At 36.7% G+C, this 23,339-nt stretch overlaps 1 protein-coding gene across 2 annotated transcripts in view; it reads right to left on the bottom strand.

The window, feature by feature from the left end:
* LOC110467291 overlaps positions 1 to 23,339 on the bottom strand; it is a 50,219-nt gene that overhangs the window by 7,718 nt on the left and 19,162 nt on the right. For both annotated transcript variants that reach the window (XM_021524358.1, XM_021524359.1), the window contains exons 3-6: positions 18,201 to 18,265; positions 17,718 to 17,755; positions 10,331 to 10,410; positions 5,879 to 5,941 (exon numbers count right to left, since the gene is read on the bottom strand). In XM_021524358.1, the coding sequence (XP_021380033.1) occupies positions 5,879 to 5,941; positions 10,331 to 10,410; positions 17,718 to 17,755; positions 18,201 to 18,265 (246 nt within the window). The remainder of the gene's footprint in view (positions 1 to 5,878; positions 5,942 to 10,330; positions 10,411 to 17,717; positions 17,756 to 18,200; positions 18,266 to 23,339) is intronic.

The following is a 23,339-nucleotide window of genomic DNA, read 5'->3' as shown; positions in this document are numbered from 1 at the left end:
TAATGTCATATTGTCTGTCAAACAGTTTGTACTAATGTCATATTGTCTGTCAAACAGTTTGTACTAATGTCATATTACCTGTCAAACAGTTTGTAATAATGTCATAATACCTGTCAAACAGTTTGTACTAATGTCATATTACCTGTCAAACAGTTTGTACTAATGTCATATTGTCTGTCAAACAGTTTGTACTAATGTCATATTGCCTTTCAAACTATCATAGTTCCTACAATAATACAGACAGACAGTCTGTACCAATAATAAGTAATTATCAATTATCAATGTAAGAAAATCCCAAGGTAATGAATTAGGTTGAATTAAACTGAGACATTAATATATGGAGGCTATGTAACCAACTACTGATCTGTGAGTATGTCTATATCTGGGCGAGTTTGGCCGTAACGTTAAGACATTATGTTGACTCGCTGGAATGGATTTATATTATGATCTATCATGAAATGGAGATTGTGTTTCTCCAATACAACAAGACTGAGCACAGCTGGGCTGACTTCTATCCACCGCAGGTGATTTCATAATTGGTATCAACTTAAAACATAAATTTATGGACTGAGACTAAAGCTGTTACTGCAGACACATGTATATACACTGTTGTAATAAATGTGGAATATTGATATGCTGGGTAGGTTTTATATTGTCACCAAAAAAAGCAAGCAAATAAAGACGACCTAATAATAAAGCTTAATGAGTTCTTATTATAGTTTTAAAATACAGAGAATGTTGATTTATAATTCTGTAATACACCAAATTAGTCCAATACATTAATCACCATCATAGTGTTAGAAAAACAAGAGGCTCAGAGAGCCTGTATCGCTCACCCATTTCTTTTGTTACAAGAAACTGACATAAAGGTAACTTCAGACCAAATTTGGTAACTTAAACACAAGACATTTTAACATCTCTTAAACGCTGTTGTATGAAATTTGAAATTTTAATTTTAAAGCTTTTAACCCACATTGTCATTTGACCTCAGACTAGCACCTAAAGTTGATCTTTGACCTCTTTACTGTAATATAGATAACGATTCGCACTGCTGGTCTATATAACATACTCAAGTATCATGACTCTAGTCCAAATGGTACTTAGGATATTGTTGTTTGAAGTTTTTAAAATATTTGACCGCTGTGACCTTGAAAGTAGGTCGAAGTCATTTTAATGCGGAAACTTTATAGCACTTCATCCCAGGTACCTACTGGCCAAATATCATGACCCTGGGCCTTATGGAACTTGAGAAGAAGATTATTAAAGCTTTAAACCCATGTTGACATTTGACCCCGACTATCACTTTAAGTTGACTTTTGACCTCGACTAGCACTTTAAGTTGACTTTTGACCTCATTACTGTAATAAAGAAAACGATTCACACCGCTGGTCTGCATAACATACCCATGTATCATGACTCTAGTCCAAATGGTTCTTAGGCTATTGTTGTTTGAAGTTTTTAACATATTTGACCGCTGTGACCTTGAGAGTAGGTCAAGGTCATTTAAATGAGGAAACTTTATAGCACTCCATTCCAGGTACCTACTGGCCAAATATCATGACCCTATGTCCTACAGTTCTTCAGAAGAAGTCATTCAAAAGAAACAGTTGACAGACGGACAACTGACAGATGCAGTAATAGCTCTCAGGGGCTAATGTTCCTTGTCTACCTGTAAGCTACTTTAAATAAAATTTCTTGTATCTTGTACTTTGCATAAAAGCACTTGTACAGTCATACAGGTGGGAAGTCCATCTAGATAAAATGTAACGATTATTCTGATCAGCTGAAATCGCTGACAACCAAATCGGCACGTACACATGAGTTCCTGATCAAATGAATGTACACATTGCCAGTCAGGGCATACTGGTCAATTTAAATTAAAGTTCAAACTATGACACACCTAACACACCTAACTTAGAACAGGATATAAGCAAATGTTGCATGAAATTTACCTGTGTTTCTGATAAATTTAGATTAATTATTTAGATAATTTACTCAAATTAATTAAGTTATGTATTAAATTTTAACAAAATTTGACTTGGAAATATCACTTTAATATGAAAAGTATGCCATTTCTATAACAAATTACATTATTTTTAGTATTTGGTATTAGAGGGGGAAAAAGGACATTATTTGTAAATAGGAAGGATATTTCTTCTTCTTAGGCGCAACCATATTTGGCAAACAGCCAATCACAATTTGTAAGGACACATGACAATTCAAACAAGAGAATTCTATTTCAGGTACACTTGACCCTTCCTGTTCACACATGTACAAGTTCAACATAGGACCCTGACCTCCAATTAAATCCCACCAGGTATCAATTATTTTTTTACAAGCCAAGATCTGTCATTTTCTATCTGTAGTAAATGTGATTTATTACAATATAAGATTAGAAATCCTTTAGATAAATTCTGATGTGGCAAATGTCATTGATTCAAAAAAGACCACAATCACTGTTTAAAGTTACAGAAAACCCCCATTAACTATGAGTTCTAATTGAATAATGGTAAAAAACATCTCTGTTTTATCATTCACAATTACACGTTTAAGAAAATATTTTTGTGATTGTGTAGCGGAACTCTCCTTTTTCTCCTGTTATAATTGTATGTAAATTTAAAACTCTCAAACTTGTTGGGGTATCTACCGTACATGCTTTGAAGCTGTGATGGAAGGGTAGTTTTATATCGGGACCCTTGTATTAGTTGGCAGTGGTTGAATGGAAATTATTTGGGAGAGAAAAGTGCCAAATGTATATCAACTTTGTCCCACATGTAAAATATAATCTCTGCATGCCTGTATTGTTAATGTTTGTAAACTATACTGTCAATATGTAACAGACAGCTTTATATGTACTTATGCATACAGGTAAACCTCCAGGTCTAGGGGACTGGCTTGTTATAATATACAAGTTGTCTGTTTCTGCTGTCATTTATCAAATACATGTACAATGAAATCTGGTTGAATAAAACTTGGCTGGGTGAAATCCTTTTCTCACTACATACATAATGATTACAAAATACTTTATATTTGAATAATTTGATGTTTTCATTGATCAGATAAATATAAATATGTTACATTATCTGAAAATGAAGTCTGACAGTGATACTGTTACAGTAAAACAGTTAGTGTAATCTGTAACCAAACACAAGGAGACAGTGATACTGTTACAGTAAAACAGTTAGTGTAACTTGTAACCAAACACAAGGAGACAATGATACTGTTACAGTATAACAGTTAGTGTAATATGTAACCAAACACAAGGAGACAGTGATACTGTTACAGTATAACAGTTAGTGTAATCTGTAACCAAACACAAGGAGACAATGATACTGTTACAGTATAACAGTTAGTGTAATCTGTAACCAAACACAAGAAGACAGTGATACTGTTACAGTTTAACAGTTAGTGTAATATGTAACCAAACACAAGGAGACATTGATACTGTTACAGTATAACAGTTAGTGTAATATGTAACCAAACACAAGGAGACATTAATACTGTTACAGTATAACAGTTAGTGTAATCTGTAATCAAACACAAGGAGAGAGTGATACTGTTACAGTATAACAGTGAGTGTAATATGGAACCAAACACAAGGAGACATTGATACTGTTACAGTATAACAGTTCGTGTAATCTGTAACCAAACACAAGGAGACATTAATACTGTTACAGTATAACAGTTAGTGTAATATGTAACCAAACACAAGGAGACAGTGATACTGTTACAGTAAAACAGTTAGTGTAACTTGTAACCAAACACAAGGAGACAATGATACTGTTACAGTATAACAGTTAGTGTAATCTGTAATCAAACACAAGGAGAGAGTGATACTGTTACAGTATAACAGTTAGTGTAATATGTAACCAAACACAAGGAGACAGTGAAACTGTTACAGTATAACAGTTAGTGTAATCTGTAACCAAACACAAGGAGACAATGACACTGTTACAGTATAACAGTTGGTGTAATCTGTAACCAAACACAAGGAGACAGTGAAACTGTTACAGTATAACAGTTAGTGAAATCTGTAACCAAACACAAGGAGACATTGATACTGTTACAGTATAACAGTTAGTGTAATCTGTAACCCAACACAAGGAGACAGTGAAGACAGTAAAAAATATTTATAGATGAAATTAACAATAAGAGTGTTCTGAGGGTAAAAATGCAATGCAGCAAGACATAGATTCGAACCCTGGACCTTCCAATAAAAAGACTGTTGTTCTGGTTTCTGTGGTGGAAGAAAACTGAATAACCAGAGGTCTAAGGATCATAGCCAGACACTTTTACCACTGCAGTGAGACAAAAATCTTGATTTACCCCGTGGTGGAGGTCTAGCGATCATATAGCTGGACACTTTGACCACTGCAGTGGGACAGGGATCTTTATTTACCTCGTGGTGGAGGTCTAGCGATCATATAGCCAGACACTTTGACCACTGCATTGAGACAAAGATCTTTATTTACCTTGTGGTGGAGGTCTAGCGATCATATAGCTGGACACTTTGACCACTGCAGTGGGACAGGGATCTTTATTTACCTCGTGGTGGAGGTCTAGCGATCATATAGCCAGACACTTTGACCACTGCATTGAGACAAAGATCTTTATTTACCTTGTGGTGGAGGTCTAGCGATCATATAGCTGGACACTTTGACCACTGCAGTGAGACAAAGATCTTTATTTACCCCTAGGTGGAGGTCTAGGGATCATAGAGCTAGACACTTTGACCACTGCAGTGGGACAGGGATCTTTATTTACCCCGTGGTGGAGGTCTAGTGATCATAGAGCTAGACACTTTGACCACTGTAGTGGGACAGGGATCTTTATTTACCCCGTGGTGGAGGTCTAGTGATCATAGAGCTAGACACTTTGACCACTGTAGTGGGACAGGGATCTTTATTTACCCCGTGGTGGAGGTCTAGTGATCATAGAGCTAGACACTTTGACCACTGTAGTGGGACAGGGATCTTTATTTACCCCGTGGTGGAGGTCTAGTGATCATAGAGCTAGACACTTTGACCACTGTAGTGGGACAGGGATCTTTATTTACCCCGTGGTGGAGGTCTAGTGATCATAGAGCTAGACACTTTGACCACTGTAGTGGGACAGGGATCTTTATTTACCCCGTGGTGGAGGTCTAGTGATCATAGAGCTAGACACTTTGACCACTGTAGTGGGACAGGGATCTTTATTTACCCCGTGGTGGAGGTCTAGTGATCATAGAGCTAGACACTTTGACCACTGTAGTGGGACAGGGATCTTTATTTACCCCGTGGTGGAGGTCTAGTGATCATAGAGCTAGACACTTTGACCACTGTAGTGGGACAGGGATCTTTATTTACCCCGTGGTGGAGGTCTAGTGATCATAGAGCTAGACACTTTGACCACTGTAGTGGGACAGGGATCTTTATTTACCCCGTGGTGGAGGTCTAGTGATCATAGAGCTAGACACTTTGACCACTGTAGTGGGACAGGGATCTTTATTTACCCCGTGGTGGAGGTCTAGTGATCATAGAGCTAGACACTTTGACCACTGTAGTGGGACAGGGATCTTTATTTACCCCGTGGTGGAGGTCTAGTGATCATAGAGCTAGACACTTTGACCACTGCAGTGAGACAGGGATCTTTATTTACCCCTTGGTGGAGGTCTAGTGATCATAGAGCTAGACACTTTGACCACTGTAGTGGGACAGGGATCTTTATTTACCCCGTGGTGGAGGTCTAGGGATCATATAGCTAGACACTTTGACCACTGCAGTGGGACAGGGATCTTTATTTACCACGTGGTGGAGGTCTAGCGATCATAGAGCTAGACACTTTGACCACTGTAGTAAGACAGGGATCTTTATTTAGCTAAACAGTTGTTACCTACCATTGTGATAATCTTGTTCTGTCGCTGTTTCAGTTCAGGTGAGGCATTTTCCAACTTCTCTATCTGTGTAAACATCAGGACAGAAAAAACAATGGAATTCAATAATTATTATTGTATGTTAAGCATCTATCAATGATATTACAAATTTGGTGAACATTTACTTTTCAAGTAAAAGGGGGGAAGATTAAGGGTGTCACTTTAGCTGGAATTAATTCTCTGGGTCGGTAGGCAGTTACGAACAAACATATATGAGTGAATATTATCAGCAATTTTGGAGCTTACAAATTCTGAATATTTCATAACCTTCAGTTTGTCATACATCAAAGCATAACCACAACCAGAAGAAATACACAAATCAAAGTTTGATCTCAACCAAAGGTAGAGCAATTGACCATAAAAAGATTATCTTGACAGACTGACCATCAAATTATTGCAGTATGTATGTAACCTCCACAAAAAGAAAGGTAATTTATAAGACTAAAATATCAGCTCTGACACACTGACCAGTAGCTTGTTGTAGATCACCCATCTCATCAAACTACAGCTCCTTACCTGATTCTGACCGATGTTTTTCAGTCAGTATTGGGTATATGTAAGTGTAGCGATGTCTAACTGGACCGTTCCAATTCCAGAACTATGGACACTGACATATACCAGTGTTGAAGGCTAACTACAGGGCAAGTCATATAGGTGTTTTAGAATGCTACATCATCATCATGTTACTTCTTGGCAAACTATGCTTATATATGTATATTTTTCATTTCTCCTGTCTGTGCCTTGTCCCCCACTCCCCACCCAGCCAACTTTGCTTGCAATAACATTAAGTTTATTCATTTTGCTACTTTTTGAAAAATTCAAATACTTTGTTACATTGTTTAGGTAAAGACATTGATTTACAATTTATTAAGAGATATATTGTGAAGCGCTTGCATCACTCACAAAATCTAGCTTTTAATTAATTTTGACAAAGTTGTATTTATAATACAACACAAAATGACGAAATACATTTAAAAAAAAAAAAATAACGAATTCTTATTGTTGTTAAAGAAATAAGATAAATTTTCATGAAGCAAACTTTGAACCTACCTGATAAGAAAGATCAACATAAAACAGACCCATCCTTTATAATACCTATTTACTTCTGCTACATTGTGTATGTATCTGTTTGACAAATTGTGATGATCAAGCAACCAAATGAGATTTCATACTCTAGCCTAATTACCTCCCCTGACAAACTGTTCCTCTTCTTTAGCCTAATTACCTCCCCTGATGCACTGTACCTCTACTCTAGCCTAATTACCTTCCCTGACGCACTGTACCTCTACTCTAGACTAATTACCTCCTCTGAAAAACTGTATTTCTACTTTAGCCTAATTACCTCCCCTGATGCACTGTACCTCTACTCTAGCCTTATTACCTCCCATGAAGAACTGTATTTCTATTTAGCCTGATTACCTTCCCTGACGCACTGTACCTCTGCTCTAGCCTAATTACCTACCCTGACAAACTGTACCTCTACTCTTCCACTGAACAACTGTACCTCTGCTCTAGCTTTATTACCTCCCCTGACAAACTGTACCTCTACTCTCACCTAATTACCTCCCCTGACAATCTGTACCTCTACTCTGGCCTAATTACCTACCCTGACAAACTGTACCTTTACTCTAGCCTAATTACTTCCCCTGACAAACTGTACCTTTACTCTAGCCTAATTACCTCCCCTGACAAACTGTACCTCTGCTCTAGCCTAATTACCTCCCCTGACAAACTGTACCTCTACTCTAGACTAATTACCTCCTCTGAAGAACTGTATTTCTACTTTAGCCTAATTACCTCCCCTGATGCACTGTACCTTTACTCTAGCCTAATTACCTCCCCTGTCAAACTGTACCTCTACTCTAGTATAATTACCTCCCCTGACAATCTGTACCTCTACTCTGGCCTAATTACCTCCCCTGTCCAACTGTACCTCTACTCTAGACTGATTACCTCCTCTGAAGAACTGTATTTCTACTTTAGCCTAGTTACCTCCCCTGATGCACTGTTCCTCTACTCTAGCCTAATTGCCTCCCCTGTCAAACTGTACCTTTACTCTAGTCTAATTCCCTCCCCTGACAATCTGTCCCTCTACTCTAGCCTAATTACGTCCCCTAACAACTGTACCTCTACTCTAGACTAATTACCTCCTCTGAAGAACTGTATTTCTACTTTAGCCTAATTACCTCCCCTGGCAAACTGTACCTCTACTCTAGACTAATTACCTCCTCCGAAGAACTGTATTTCTACTTTAGCCTAATTACCTCCCCTGGCAAACTGTACCTCTACTCTTCCACTGAACAACTGTACCTCTGCTCTAGCCTAATTACCTCCCCTGGCAAACTGTACCTCTACTCTAGACTAATTACCTCCTCCGAAGAACTGTATTTCTACTTTAGCCTAGTTACCTCCCCTGATGCACTGTTCCTCTACTCTAGCCTAATTGCCTCCCCTGTCAAACTGTACCTCTACTCTAGACTAATTACCTCCTCCGAAGAACTGTATTTCTACTTTAGCCTAATTACCTTCCCTGACAAACTGTACCTCTACTCTAGGCTAACTACCTCCCCTGACAAACTGTACCGTTACTCTAGTCTAATTACCTCCCCTGACAAATTGTACCTCTACTCTTCCACTGAACAACTGTACCTCTGCTCTAGCCTAATTAACTCCCCTGACAAACTGTACCTTTACTCTAGCCTAATTACCTCCCCTGACAATCTGTACCTCTACTCTAGCCTAATTACCTCCCCTGTCAAACTGTACCTCTACTCTAGCCTAATTACCTCCCCTGACAAACTGTACCTCTGCTCTAGCCTAATTACCTCCCCTGACAAACTGTACCTCTACTCTAGTATAATTACCTCCCCTGACAAACTGTACCTTTACTCTAGTCTAGTTACCTCCCCTGACAAACTGTACCTCTGCTCTAGCCAAAGTACCTCCCCTGACAAACTGTACCTCTACTCTAGCCTAATTACCTCCCCTGACAAACTGTACCTCTACTCTAGGCTAACTACCTCCCCTGACAAACTGTACCTCCCACATAGAGCCATATGGTTACTTATCCAAAGAAGAATAACAATACATATTTCTACTTCTGCTATGGACATACATGTTGATTGGTAGATACCTACCCTATCCAGGGTTAGTTATACATGTTGATTGGTAGATATAACAGTCCCCTTGATGTGTATATACATGCTGATTGGTAGATACAACAGTCCCCTTGATGTGTAGATACCTACCCTATCCAGGGATAGTTATACATGTTGATTGGTAGTCATAACAGTCCCCTTGATGTATAGATACCTACCCTATCCAGGGTTAGTATGGTAGACATAACAGTCCCCTTGATGTATATATACCTACCCTATCCAGGGTTAGTTATACATGTTGATTGGTAGACATAACAGTCCCCTTGATGTGTAGATACCTACCTATCCAGGGTTAGTTATACATGTTGATTGGTAGATATAACAGTCCCCTTGATGTATATATATATACCTACCCTATCCAGGGTTAATATAGTAGATATAACAGTCCCCTTGATGTATAAATATATACCTACCCTATCCAGGGTTAGTATGGTAGATATAACAGTCCCCTTGATGTATAGATACCTACCCTATCCAGGGTTAGTATGGTAGACATAACAGTCCCCTTGATGTATATATACCTACCCTATCCAGGGTTAGTATAGTAGATATAACAGTCCCCTTGATGTATATATATACCTACCCTATCCAGGGTTAGTATAGTAGATATAATAGTCCCCTTGATGTATATATATACTTACCCTATCCAGGGTTAATATAGTAGATATAACAGTCCCCTTGATGTATATATATACCTACCCTATCCAGGGTTAGTATGGTAGATATAACAGTCCCCTTGATGTATATATATACATACCCTATCCAGGGTTAGTATAGTAGATATAATAGTCCCCTTGATGTATATATATACTTACCCTATCCAGGGTTAATATAGTAGATATAACAGTCCCCTTGATGTATATATATACCTACCCTATCCAGGGTTAGTATGGTAGATATAACAGTCCCCTTGATGTATATATATACTTACCCTATCCAGGGTTAATATAGTAGATATAACAGTCCCCTTGATGTATATATATATACCTACCCTATCCAGGGTTAGTATGGTAGATATAACAGTCCCCTTGATGTATATATATACCTACCCTATCCAGGGTTAGTATAGTAGATATAACAGTCCCCTTGATGTATATATAGATACCTACCCTATCCAGGGTTAGTATAGTAGATATAACAGTCCCCTTGATGTATATATATACCTACCCTATCCAGGGTTAGTATGGTAGATATAACAGTCCCCTTGATGTATATATATATACCTACCCTATCCAGGGTTAGTATGGTAGATACCTACCCTATCAAGTAGCTCAACGATCTTCTTCTTCATTGTTTCATGGTAACGGTCCCGTTTTACACTTCTGGCTTTTGGCTTGACTAGAAAGAAACATAATCATATAATTGCAACTACAGAAATGTGCTGACAACACCAGTTTCATGACTAAAAGATCAGTGGCAATGTCAAATAGCATTTTTACGTAACTATGCTTTCCGTCAGTCAGTTACAATGGTCGGCTACGTCAAGACCACTGTAACTGCTTCTAATTCAGACAAATGATCAATGACAATAATTTCTAAAATTTCTAGAAGTTTTCAAACATTGCAGCACTTATAAACAAACACACATGTATTAAACAGAACTCTGCAGCTAAAAATGGAAGTGATACTCAAATTCAATCTCAATCTTTTGAGAAACTAGAATACTGACAGGTCAGCAAGGGCCCCGCTGTATGCCTGACAGTGTATATCTCCCATATAAGCACCAAGTAAAAGCAAAAGTGATCATTTTGGATTTAGGGATATTGATAATATGGCCTTATATATACTTTCCTGGGGGAAACTGCAGTTATAAAACAGAAGTATTGTAAGGGCCTTATGTGATGTATTTTTGACAGTATATTCATGTTTTCTATTTTTATTAACAGCGACATTGACCTGAGGAATTTTTTAAACCACTATTGTACATCTGCATTTTTTTTTTTTTATATTTGTATTATTTTCAATACAGTATAGTCTTACATATTTGTTTACATGCTCATTTGATTCAATCAAACATCTTTCATACTAAACAAGGTTTATGTATATTAATAATCAAGCTTGATATAAATCATCAGTAAGATGATGCAACCTATTGGTATTTGATATACATGGTATATATAAAGATTTCTAGTGAATTGATATAGAGAAAAAACAAGAACAATGAAGAATGAAAAACACAGAGACACAAGAAAAGGAAGCACTGACACAGAAAGAAAAAGAAAGTAACAGAGAAAGACCGGTGAAGAGAAAAAAAGACAAGCAGATGTAAAGAGAAATATCTGCATAAATAAAATAACAGTGTATTATCATAAGTAATTTCAGAAAGTTTGGCCTTCTGTTAGGCCCTCATCTGATGTCTTTTTGACTGTATATTCCCGGATCTATTTTAAGAAAAACAGCGACCTTGACCTAGGAATTTTTTAAAACACTATTGCATATCTGTATATAATCACAATGTATCATCATAAGAAATTTCAGAAAGTTTGGCCTTCTGTTAGGTCCTCATCTGATGTCTTTTTGACTTTATATTCCCGGATCTATTTTAAGTAACAGCGACCTTGACCTAGGAATTTTTGAAACACTTGCATATCTGCATAATTTCAGAAAATTTGGCCTTCTGTTAGGCCCTCATCTGATGTCCTTTCGACTGTATATTCCAGATCTATTTTTAGTAACAGCGACCTTGACCTAGGAATTTTTTAAACCACTATTGCATATCTGCATATAATCACAATGTATCATCATAAGAAATTTCAGAAAGTTTGGCCTTCTGTTAGGTCCTCATCTGATGTCTTTTTGACTGTATATTCCTGGATCTACTTTCAGTAACAGCGACCTTGACCTAGGATTTTTTTAAACCGCTATTGCACATCTGCGTATGATAACAATGTATCATCCTAAGAAATTTCAGGAAGTTCAGCCTACTGGTAGGGCCTTAATTATATGATGTATTTTTGACAGTATATTTCCAATTCTTTTTTCATTGTACCATAGTTGTAAACATCATGTTACTGTGCTCTAAAGATGGCCTCCCTTTGAAACATGTCAGCACGTAGGATGTAAATCAAACAATACATTCTGTACCGGATTCGGTGGTGTTGTTGCTCATCATTTCTATTTTCATTTGCTCTGCTTTCTCTGATGAGCACTGTTGAATACCATTACGGTATCCACCCCAGATTCCCTACCGACACTATGGAAATGACCTCCTTGCAGGGACGTTGGGTCTCCATCCCCCTGTTGTTACTAATCCTATTTTTAATAACAGTGACCTTGACCTTAGGAACTTTTTAAACCCCTATTGCACATCTACACATCACAGTGTATCACCATGAGAAATTTCAGACATTTCGGCTATCTGGATCATGAGATAATCTCAGGAAACGAAAGTGCTGACGGAAGGATGGACGGACGGACGGACACCATGATTACTATAGGGCACCCGCATTAACTCATTCGCCCCTGAAGACACATTTTTATTCTTCTAATTCAAAGGTTGGAATAGTTTATTAAAAAATTTCAGGGGTGAATGAGTTAATGCAGATAATTGGCCCTAACCAATTCATGTTATACACTATGATGTCTTTCTGTGCCAAGTAACGAAAAAAAATCAAACAATCAGTTTAGGAAGAGTTAAGTTTATCAGGCTGATTCATACCTAACCCCAAAAACTCTGTTTGCAGGATGTACAATTAGTTAAGAAATCCTATTAAAAAACAAGAAAACTTTGTAAAACCTATGTATGCCCTTACTCCTGCTTGTACAATGCAAAAACTAATCAAAGAAATTAAGCTAAATGTAAAGTACACGTCAGTGAACCAGAAAATATAGGTCACAGTGACCTATATTTCGACATATCGGTGCAGTACCGGTACTTCTTAAGATATATGTATACCAACATACAGAGTTTGATGACTGATTGAGGTTTAGTATTGGACTTACAAGCTATAAAACAAAGGCTAACCAAGATATAATATTGACAGACTGAACGGACTCAGGTATACCCACATACAGAGTTTGATGACTGATTGAGGTTTAGTATTGGACTTACAAGCTATAAAACAAAGGCTAACCAAGATGTAATATTGACAGACTGAACGGACTGATAGAAATGGCAAATCTGTCAGAGTATTAGAGTACCATCCACTATTACCCACTTTGATGCTGGGGAATAGAAGCAATGAAAACATCCTGTTAGAAAATACACAGTAAATCCATCCAATCGCAACTTTAAACATGTGACATGGTCATCAGAACTGGAGTAGAATCAGTTATATAAAGCTACCGTTTCCTGATTATCCTGTGTCATGAAATAAGAGTAGAACTATTGATTGGAAATCAAAACAACTACACAAGTACAGAAATAAGACAGAGATGGTTTTATACTAAAACGGTCATTTAAACACATTCAGAGACAACACTGTAGAGGACTTTAGGGAAGATTTCTGTTTAACGTATTATCGTTGGAAAGTCTTGGTGTCATGGTGGCATTATAATTGATTCTGTGCTATAACAGTGTGTACTTGGCACTAGCTATAGTCCACTGATATAAAGCTGGCTTCAGCCAAATAACAGCATGTGTATGCCAGACAATATAAACGTTCTCCATGCACAAGATGATCTGGACATTGCTTGCCTGTTACCTGTTACTATGTTAAAACCCTTAGGCTGCTACGCACGGCATATGCCGTTTTGAAAAGTCGGGCCGTCAGTGCTACGCACGGTATATGTCGTTTCTCGGTCTGTAGGTTTTGATCGGTAGCCAGGAAGTGTGAAGTCGGGTTGTTGCTATACCAAACCCGAACGTGTATAGTAGAAGGCTTCTGATTGGTTGTTTCGTCATTACTTTCGATATTCACGGCAGTGTACGCTAGTAATAACCAAAGGTGTGCGAGAGAATTTCAAATAAAAAAAAACATCATAAAAATGGCGGACGTGTAGATTGAAGCGATGAATATGATGGTAAACATTTATTCTCCATCGTCACCTACGATGATAATAAAGGTTTTGAAGGGTTTGACTTGGTTGATGTGGAAATACTTCAGTGTAACATAATATGTTACTTTCCAATAAACGGCTTTGTGCCCTACGCAAACAGGAAAATNCTTGTTACCCTGTATCAGCCGTCAAGATCACTGCGGTCGGAGTCAGAATCTTTGTTGTGTGTCCCAAAATCTCGTACTGTGACCTACGGAAACAGATGCTTTGGGAGGGTTTCGGCTACGTTGTGGAATAGCTTACCAACTGCTATTAGTCAAATACCCTGGCCAAGTTTAAGAGGGACATCAAAACTCACCTCTTCACGTCTGCATTTTAGAATCTTTGCAAAGACGTCATGTAAATTCCACCCTTTTATTTGTTCAATTATGTGCACATTGCTTGCTTAAATGTTTAAAAGTGATTGTAAGCCTTTGTTTTTTTGTTTTCACAATTATAACCATTACTATTATCCATATGTTGAAAAGCGCTTTAGAGTAATTTTACAAATTATATAGGGCGCTATATAAATGTTGTATATTATTATTATTTATTATTTGTAGACAGGAGACTTAACTTCACTAAACACACAGTAATTAAACTTAATTTTCCAATTTATTCAGAGAAAATATATATACCTGATATCTATTGTTCATTGTTTTCTTACATAAAGTTTTTTTAATAACATATCACATCAAAACTGATATTGAAATTGAGCATTTCAGGATTACAAAATTATGAATAAAATAAGAAATAAGTGTTTTCATTTTACCTACGAAGTACAAATGTATACCTAGTTGAATTTTTAGCTGATGTATTGCCTGAAAAACAATACGGACGAATATTTTTTTAAAAAGGTCTCATTTCTGATTGATTGAATGACAATAATGTAAACATCACCTGGATATGTGTACTGTTGCTTTATTTTTGTCAACAAAAGGTCTAATGGGACGGTATCGCTCACCTGATTCAGGCATTTTCTTTTCGTTATTTGGGTGTAATGAAAAACAGGTTTTATCTGGTCAAGTTGAGCCATTCAATTTCATGTTTATCAGGCTGTACTGTAATAAATAATCTACAATCAAATGTTTGGGAAAATCACTTTCCATAACCTTCAAATATTATTGCTACAAATATCTCCATCACTACAAATCAATATCAGACAGTTTGAAGTTTGTCTGAAGATATATCATCAGAAAAGGAGGTTGTCTGGTACTTGTAGGAAAATTAGGAAGAACTTATGGGCAATTTCAGCTTATAGAGGCCTTTTAAATAAATACCAGGTATATATGTACGGGAGGTCAGGAGGCTTGCGCTGTTGATGTTAACAAACTACAAGAACAAAGTTGTGTACAGATATAACTCCCATGCTATTACCAGTCGACCACCAACTCTGACACAGCAAAGCACTATCTAGTCTACACTAAACAGATAGTATTCTTACAGCATCAAACAATGATCAAATTATAGGAATCAACCATTATGACCTTTTAATTGTGTTTCTCAGCATGTAACCAGACGGCACTCTCCTGGTTGTGTAGAGCGTATAGGTAACAGCAGACCATGTTTAGGTTCTAACATATCAGGGAAAACACCTATCACTTGGCAGTGCCTCCAAAGGTCATGACCTTTACAGTATATCTAGTATGGTTTTTGCTCCTCTGCTACATTGTACCAAACACTCTGACAGCTAGAACATTCTCTCTGTCAGCATTACACAATATAAATTAAGCATAACTGCTTGGATAGTAAACCTGCCATGTTGTAAACAAAATGATGGATGCTATTATAATTGGATAATAATAACATATCTCTATTTCATTGGTAGGAAGCGGATCATTTTATGAGAAGAAGCTGAAACCATACTTTATAATCCATCTAGTTCAGGTTGTTACTGACCTGGCTAGAGGGTTTTCCCTTTATTTAGATCTGTGTACATAACTGTACTTCCAGGCTTGACCGTAAAATAGAGACACTTGGAAAAGTAATCTTGCTGACAGTATTACTCTATCTCTGTTGCTATAGCCATTGCATTATGAGATACCACAGTTTTTCTTACACAAATCTCTGTAGTCTGACATAGAGATTTGTGTAAGACAAACAGTAACATTGTAACTGTAGTATCCCATAATACTATAGCTATAGCTCTGTGCAGTCTTATACCTGACCCCCCCCCCCGGCCCACACACACACACACACCAGCTAAGCTATTGTTAAGTGGTTAATTACTTTAACTCATTCACCCCTGAAGTTTCACAATCAACTATTCCAACCTTTGAATTGGAAGGGTTCAAATGTATCTTCAGGGGTGAATGAGTTAAACTTGCTAGTAATTAACAATAATTATTTAACTGAGTGTGATCCTGATCATAATCCATTCATTTGGAAACCAACTTGGGTTAAAATGATGAAACGCCAACTAACCTTGACAACTGAACCAAAACAATACCACTATCAGAAACAGTGAATAACTCCAAGGAACCTCCAACCACCTCAAACACACTCCAAAACAATACCACTATCAGAAACAGAGAATAACTCCAAGGAACCTTCAACCACCTCAAACACATTCCAAAACAATTACCTGGATCTAGCTTACTCAATACAGTCTTGGTTACCGAAAAGCATCTTTAATTCATTGTAGCAGTGATTTATTCCGGAGTGTGTTAAATATAAGTGGGTAAGAGGAAATTAACTGCTGTTTCTCCTGTCATGGTGTAATTAGGTATACAGAAAGGGTTGGGTGTATTCAAGGTTTCCCATGTTATACCATAGTAAGTGTGACAATGGGCGATTGTTTCTCTCCTTCATTCTTATAATGCAACATAGAAGAGGATAAAGGTCATTTACTTGGAATAAATTTGATAGCCCTTCAGCCAAGTAAGCTATATGAAAAATATCAGGGGGTTTTAGAAGCTGTTTGAAGATTTTCACACATTTGACCGCTGTCATCTTGAATGAAGATCAAGATTATATATTTGGACAAGATCAGGCAAAATGTTTTAACTCTAGACTTGTGATTATTTAGAAGAAGTATTTTGAAAATTTTAACACATTTGACCACTCTTACCTTGAATATGGGTCAAGGTTGTAACCCTTTATCTCAACAAACTACATGCAAAATATCATGACCCTAGGCCTTTTGGTTGTTAATATTGAAGACTTTGAACAGACAGATGTCATCACATAATTTTATCGAGGTTTCATGCCAAGTAAGCAAAATATCAACATTCAGCCAAGAACAGATACCATCCATACACCCTACATTTGACACTGATGTCAAGATAAATAACAGGTTCAATACTGTATATTTGATTTTTTTTCAAACTTGAAATAAAATAGTTTTAAAACTATGAAATATTAATGATCATTACACAAGTCGTGTGGATTCACTGAAAATATGTCTATAGAAGTGTAAGAGTTCAGTACCTGGGTCAACATCTGGTTCTTAAAATGTCCACCTAATTAAAAGGTGATTGTAATATCCGGAGATCAACAATTCTAGAATTTCCAGAGTTACTGGTCTCCTTTTACATAGAATTGACTTTCAGATCATCTAGAGACATACGTGTGACGATGTTGATGAAGTGCCATGCTGACACCATGTTCATTACTAGCAACATAAACACAGCGTAAGTCACACTTTCGGCTCATGATTACAAACTTACCATTTTGATATTTCTGTACAACCTCTAATGAATAGGGCCTGTAATATAGAGAAATATAAGTTAGTATTATGAGGGTGAACAACATACACTACATAGATGCGTTAATAAAGCTTACCTTCCTATCAACATGAACAAGTTTTACAGTTTTAGTAAACCACTTTATCGTAAATTGTAAAACACTACAATAGTCAGGAGATGATTCGGGCTTACTGCCCCAAAATGAACAATGGAACTTTGTGATATTTCTGTAAAATCATGATACCAGTAAAGGTGGTACTGTTACAGCAAGGGCAATCTTTGACGATGAGCGAGCAGAGGTAAACAGTTTAAGGCGGTTATAAATCATAAACATGAACAATAAAATGTTGACGTTTTTGTATTGCTTGCTTAAATGTATAAAAGTGATTGTATTAAGCCTTTGTTTTTTGTTTTCACAATTATAACCATTATATAGAGTTAAGAAGTATAAACACATGTACTTACACAGACTTTGAGTTGCTGGCTATGTTACAGCTGATAGGCATTAGAGACCCTCGATGGTTCCTCAACTGTAAAAGATATGGTAAGCAAAACTATAGGAAGTAGTCTGTTAGTTATACAGAAGATAAGATACATGTGACACCAGAGCTATATAAACTTCAGGATCCCTGTCCCACTGCACTTTGGTTTTCGGGAAATACTGAGTAACTTTCCGTTACTTTGGTTTTGGATATATTATAACTGTAGCACAGTTGGCCCTTGAGAACACTTCTATTGACCGGGTACTCAGCTGGTAAGAGCCACATGTAAACCAATCTGAAGTCCAGGGTCCAAATCCTGGTCTACAACACTGTTGGTTATTATGTTTGGTATATTTGATCTTTATCATTTTTTATGAAAGTCCTGCAAGGTAGGATTTTCTTTTCAGAAATGAGCTAAGAAAGCTACATGTATAGTCATGTCAGCAAAAATACGGTTTCTGATGCATAGTTGCAGTTTTTGGCAGTGGTACGGGGATCCTTAAATGGGATAAGGAACACAGTATATATATTACGATGAACATCTAGAGAAGCTGATAGTCTGTATTTAAGTTGATGTGAACAATAATTGTAATGGCTAAGTAATGAAGTGAACTAAAACTTATTCTTTAAATTCTCTGGTATACTAATCATAAGACAAACAATCCCTGTGATTTGTAAGTATTGCAGACATGTGTAATTATGACATGTCACCGAAGGTACAGCAAGTATATATTTGTTAAGTACATCTGCATGGCATTGCCACTATAAAAAATAACTCTTTCCAAGTCATTTTGCAACAATGACAAGAGGGCCAATGGGCCTGAATGGCTCACCTGGTATTTATCTCACAAATAATCTTAACCTTGACCTGTGACCTTGAATGTCGAACAAGGACATAAGGTTGAACAGAGTTTATAGTCGTCCAACCAAGCATGCTTCATGCAAAATATCATTACCCTGGATCTTTTGGTTATACAAAACAAGTCATTTAAAGATTTAAACATATATAGACCACTGTGACCTTGAATATGGGCGAAGGTCGTTCATTTGAAAAAAACTGGTAGTCCTTAATCCCAGCATGTTAATGGCCAAATATCATCTCCCTTAGCCTTTTGCTTATTGAGAAGAAGTCGTTTAAAGATTTTAAACATATTTGTCCCCTGTGACCTTTAATATATGTCAAGGTCATTCGTTTCAACAAACTTAGTAGTCCTTCATCCTAGCATGCTACTAGCCAAACAGCATCATCCTAGGAATTTTGGTTATTGAAAAGATGTTGTTTAAAGGTTTTAAACATATTTGACCTTTGTGCCCTTGAATAATTGTCAAGGTCATTCATTTTAACAAATTTGGTAGCGCTTCATGCTATAGGCCAAATATTATAACCCTCAGCCTCTTGGTTATTGAGAACAAGTAGTTTTAAAGGTTTTAAACATATTTGACCCCTGTGACCTTGAAAATGGTTGAAGGTTATTTGTTTGAACAAACTTGGTAGCCCTTCATCCCAGCATGCTACATGCCAAATATCATCACCCTAGGCCTTTTTGTAATTCAGAAGAAGTCGTTCAAAGATTTTAACATATTTGACCCCTGTGACCTTGAAAATGGTTGAAGGTTATTTGGTTGAACAAACTTGGTAGCCCTTCATCCCAGCATGCTACATGCCAAATATCATCACCCTATGCCTTTTTGTTATTCAGAAGAAGTCGTTCAAAGATTTTAACATATTTGACCCCTGTGACCTTGAAAATGGTTGAAGGTTATTTGGTTGAACAAACTTGGTAGCCCTTCATCCCATCATGCTACATGCCAAATATCATCACCCTATGCCTTTTTGTTATTCAGAAGAAGTCGTTCAAAGATTTTAACATATTTGACCCATGTGACCTTGAAAACAGGTGAAGGTGATTTGTTTGAAAACAATTAGTAGCCCTTCATCCAAGCATGATACTGGCCAATTATCATCATCCAAGGCTGTTTGGTTATTGAGAAGAAGTTGTTTTAAAGGTTTTAAACATATTTGAGCCCTGTGACCTTGAAAATTGGAGAAGGTCATTTGTTTGAACAAACTTGGTAGATCTTCATCCCAGCATGTCACTGGCCAAATATCACCACCATAGGCCTCTTGGTTCTTCAGAAGAAGTTGGTCAAAGATTTTAACATATTTGAACCCTGTGACCTTGAAAAAGGATGAAGGTCATTAATTTGAACAAACTTGGAAGCCCTTCATTCCAGCATGCTACTGGCCAAATATCATCATCCTAGGCCTTTTGGTTACTGAAAAGAAGTTGTTTAAAGACACAAATATATCATCATTCTGTTACCATATCATGTCACCAAAAAAGAAAACTTTCAACGTTTAATTGCTATTTTGCATTAACATCAACTTGTGCTTCATCAGTTGAATTTCCAACAGTGTTCCCTGGAAAATTGAAGATAATTTCAATCATATTGTATATATATTTCCAAGTGACGATATTGTATGATTTCCATATACTAGCGTAACCTATTAATATCGTCCTTCCTCCGGCAATATCACCCAATTCTGCCTAATTATCGGCTCACATCTGCAGCCTCTTACAGACTAGCTGCACCGGTACAATGGCCAATTATTCCAGAAACCATGCTGGGGGCATGCATTCTCACGCTCAAACTCAGATTATGTTTTTCTGAGATTTGAGAGATTTTTGGAGAGCTTTCAAGCCAACTACTGTTTTAGATAATTTACAATTGACATTTTGATTACATCACATGCTTTAAGTGAGTTACAAAAAAGGAAGTTTAATTTAAGCACAGAATCTATGCTTGAGCATGAGAACAGTTTCATGAATTTACAGGACCAGGTGTGCCTTGAAATGTTTTGTTTTGATCATCTGCAGAAAAGCTGGATAGAAAAGCAGAATGGAATCTCTAACAGAATCAAGAAGTTAAATTTTATACTCAAAGGAAATACACAGAAAAGATATCAAACCAAAGTTGTAGTAGATGAGATCCTCAGAAGTAGTATTAGTTGTTCACTTAAATTTGTGCCCAAGACCACAACATGAAATTTCATGAGTGTAAAGATTTAATGCTGTAATTTGACAATTTTCATATCAGACCCCAAATTGGCCCTTCACCTACATGTATATCCTGACCTCAGTCCTTATAGCTAATATAACCCAAATTGGGTCTGATAAACAGATATAATGACCTGTCGTTACTGAACTACTTTCTGTTGACATTCCTAGGGAATATGTAACAGGGAATACTGATACATGCATGCATATTATATTTCTTCATTGTCTGTTATTTAGCTATATATACTATGTAGTCTAGATTTATCTATAAGGTGAAAGCACCTAAAATGGATTACTAAACCATGATTTTACGTGTAAAGTTTCATTGGAATTTTAGAGGATGAACAGTATTCGTTAATTGGAATATATGTATCTCAAAGGAATATTAAGAGGTGTTCTTTCAAACAAAATAACAAGAGGCCCAAGGGCCTTAGCGATCACCTGAGTTATATTATAAGTACTGGTAGCTTATTTTATTGTTTAGATGTGATGTGGGAATCAGCATGTAAACCAAGTGAAATACAATACTTGTCATGTTATCAAAGAATAATAATTTGAAAATATTGGTAAATGTTCCCTTTGGGGTCCCGTCCTAGCCCCTGGGGATGGGGCAGGAATCCCAATTTTACAAAGTAATACTCTCATACACCAAAGATGACTCTGACTAAGTTTGAGTAATTTCTGCTGAAAATGGATAAAAAATACCCAAAAGTGTTATTTCCCTATATAAACTATAGTAAACTTTACCCTCTCCCCAAGGGAGAACGGATAGCTCGGGGCTCCTGAAATTTACGATTTAAATAAAGCCCCTGATGATTTCCTTCCCATGCAGAGAAAATGACTGTAGTACCACTGAGACTGGAGAAGAAGATTTTTGAAATATTTGTTAATTTTCCCTTTGAGGCCCCGCCCTGGCCCCAGGGGTTCGGGTAGGAAAATCAATCCACTGGTTGTTGATCAGAAGAAGTTGAAAATGTAAAATGTTTACGCACGACGACGGACGGAAAGGGATTAGAATAGGTCACTTGAGCAAAGCTCAGGTGATCTAAAAATCCACTATGAAATATTTTTTAAACGCTCTGACATCACCAATAAGGGGTTCTGAATTCTGCATATGCCAGTCCCCAAAACGGACTAAGACTTGAATCTCTGCATTACATTGCACCTCAAATGAACAAATCCTACTGGCATCTATATTTTATAATAAACTTCGAAATTTGTATTAATACAAATTGTTCAATAATCTGAGTTTATTCCCTTTATCCATAAAGGAAGGCATAGTCCTCTCAAACACAACAACATAAACGAAACACTAATTTTTGAGTTTGAAACATGTCCTTATTCTATTTAAGTTTTNTATCGAATTTAAATAAAGTCTATTATTATTATTATTATTATTATTTAAACTCGTAAATTATCATCTATAAACAAAAAATGTTGCACGGCAATACATTGTAAGACTACATCATTGTACAACATAAGCTTTTGATGTTTTATGAAGAGTGATCCTTTTTGTATTACTGTAGGTAGGATCTGTATGTTTTATGAAGAGTGATCCTTTTTGTATTACTGTAGGTAGGATCTGTATGTTTTATGAAGAGTGATCCTTTTTGTATTACTGTAGGTAGGATCTGTATGTTTTATGAAGAGTGATCCTTTTTGTATTACTGTAGGTAGGATCTGTATGTTTTATGAAGAGTGATCCTTTTTGTATTACTGTAGGTAGGATCTGTATGTTTTATGAAGAGTGATCCTTTTTGTATTACTGTAGGTAGGATCTGTATGTTTTATGAAGAGTGATCCTTTTTGTATTACTGTAGGTAGGATCTGTATGTTTTATGAAGAGTGATCCTTTTTGTATTACTGTAGGTAGGATCTGTATGTTTTATGAAGAGTGATCCTTTTTGTATTACTGTAGGTAGGATCTGTATGTTTTATGAAGAGTGATCCTTTTTGTATTACTGTAGGTAGGATCTGTATGTTTTATGAAGAGTGATCCTTTTTGTATTACTGTAGGTAGGATCTGTATGTTTTATGAAGAGTGATCCTTTTTGTATTACTGT

The sequence above is a fragment of the Mizuhopecten yessoensis genome, unplaced genomic scaffold (assembly GCF_002113885.1).
Source record: "Mizuhopecten yessoensis strain PY_sf001 unplaced genomic scaffold, ASM211388v2 scaffold11169, whole genome shotgun sequence".
NCBI lineage: Eukaryota > Metazoa > Mollusca > Bivalvia > Pectinida > Pectinidae > Mizuhopecten > Mizuhopecten yessoensis.
This window is presented reverse-complemented; position numbering and strand designations above follow the sequence as displayed.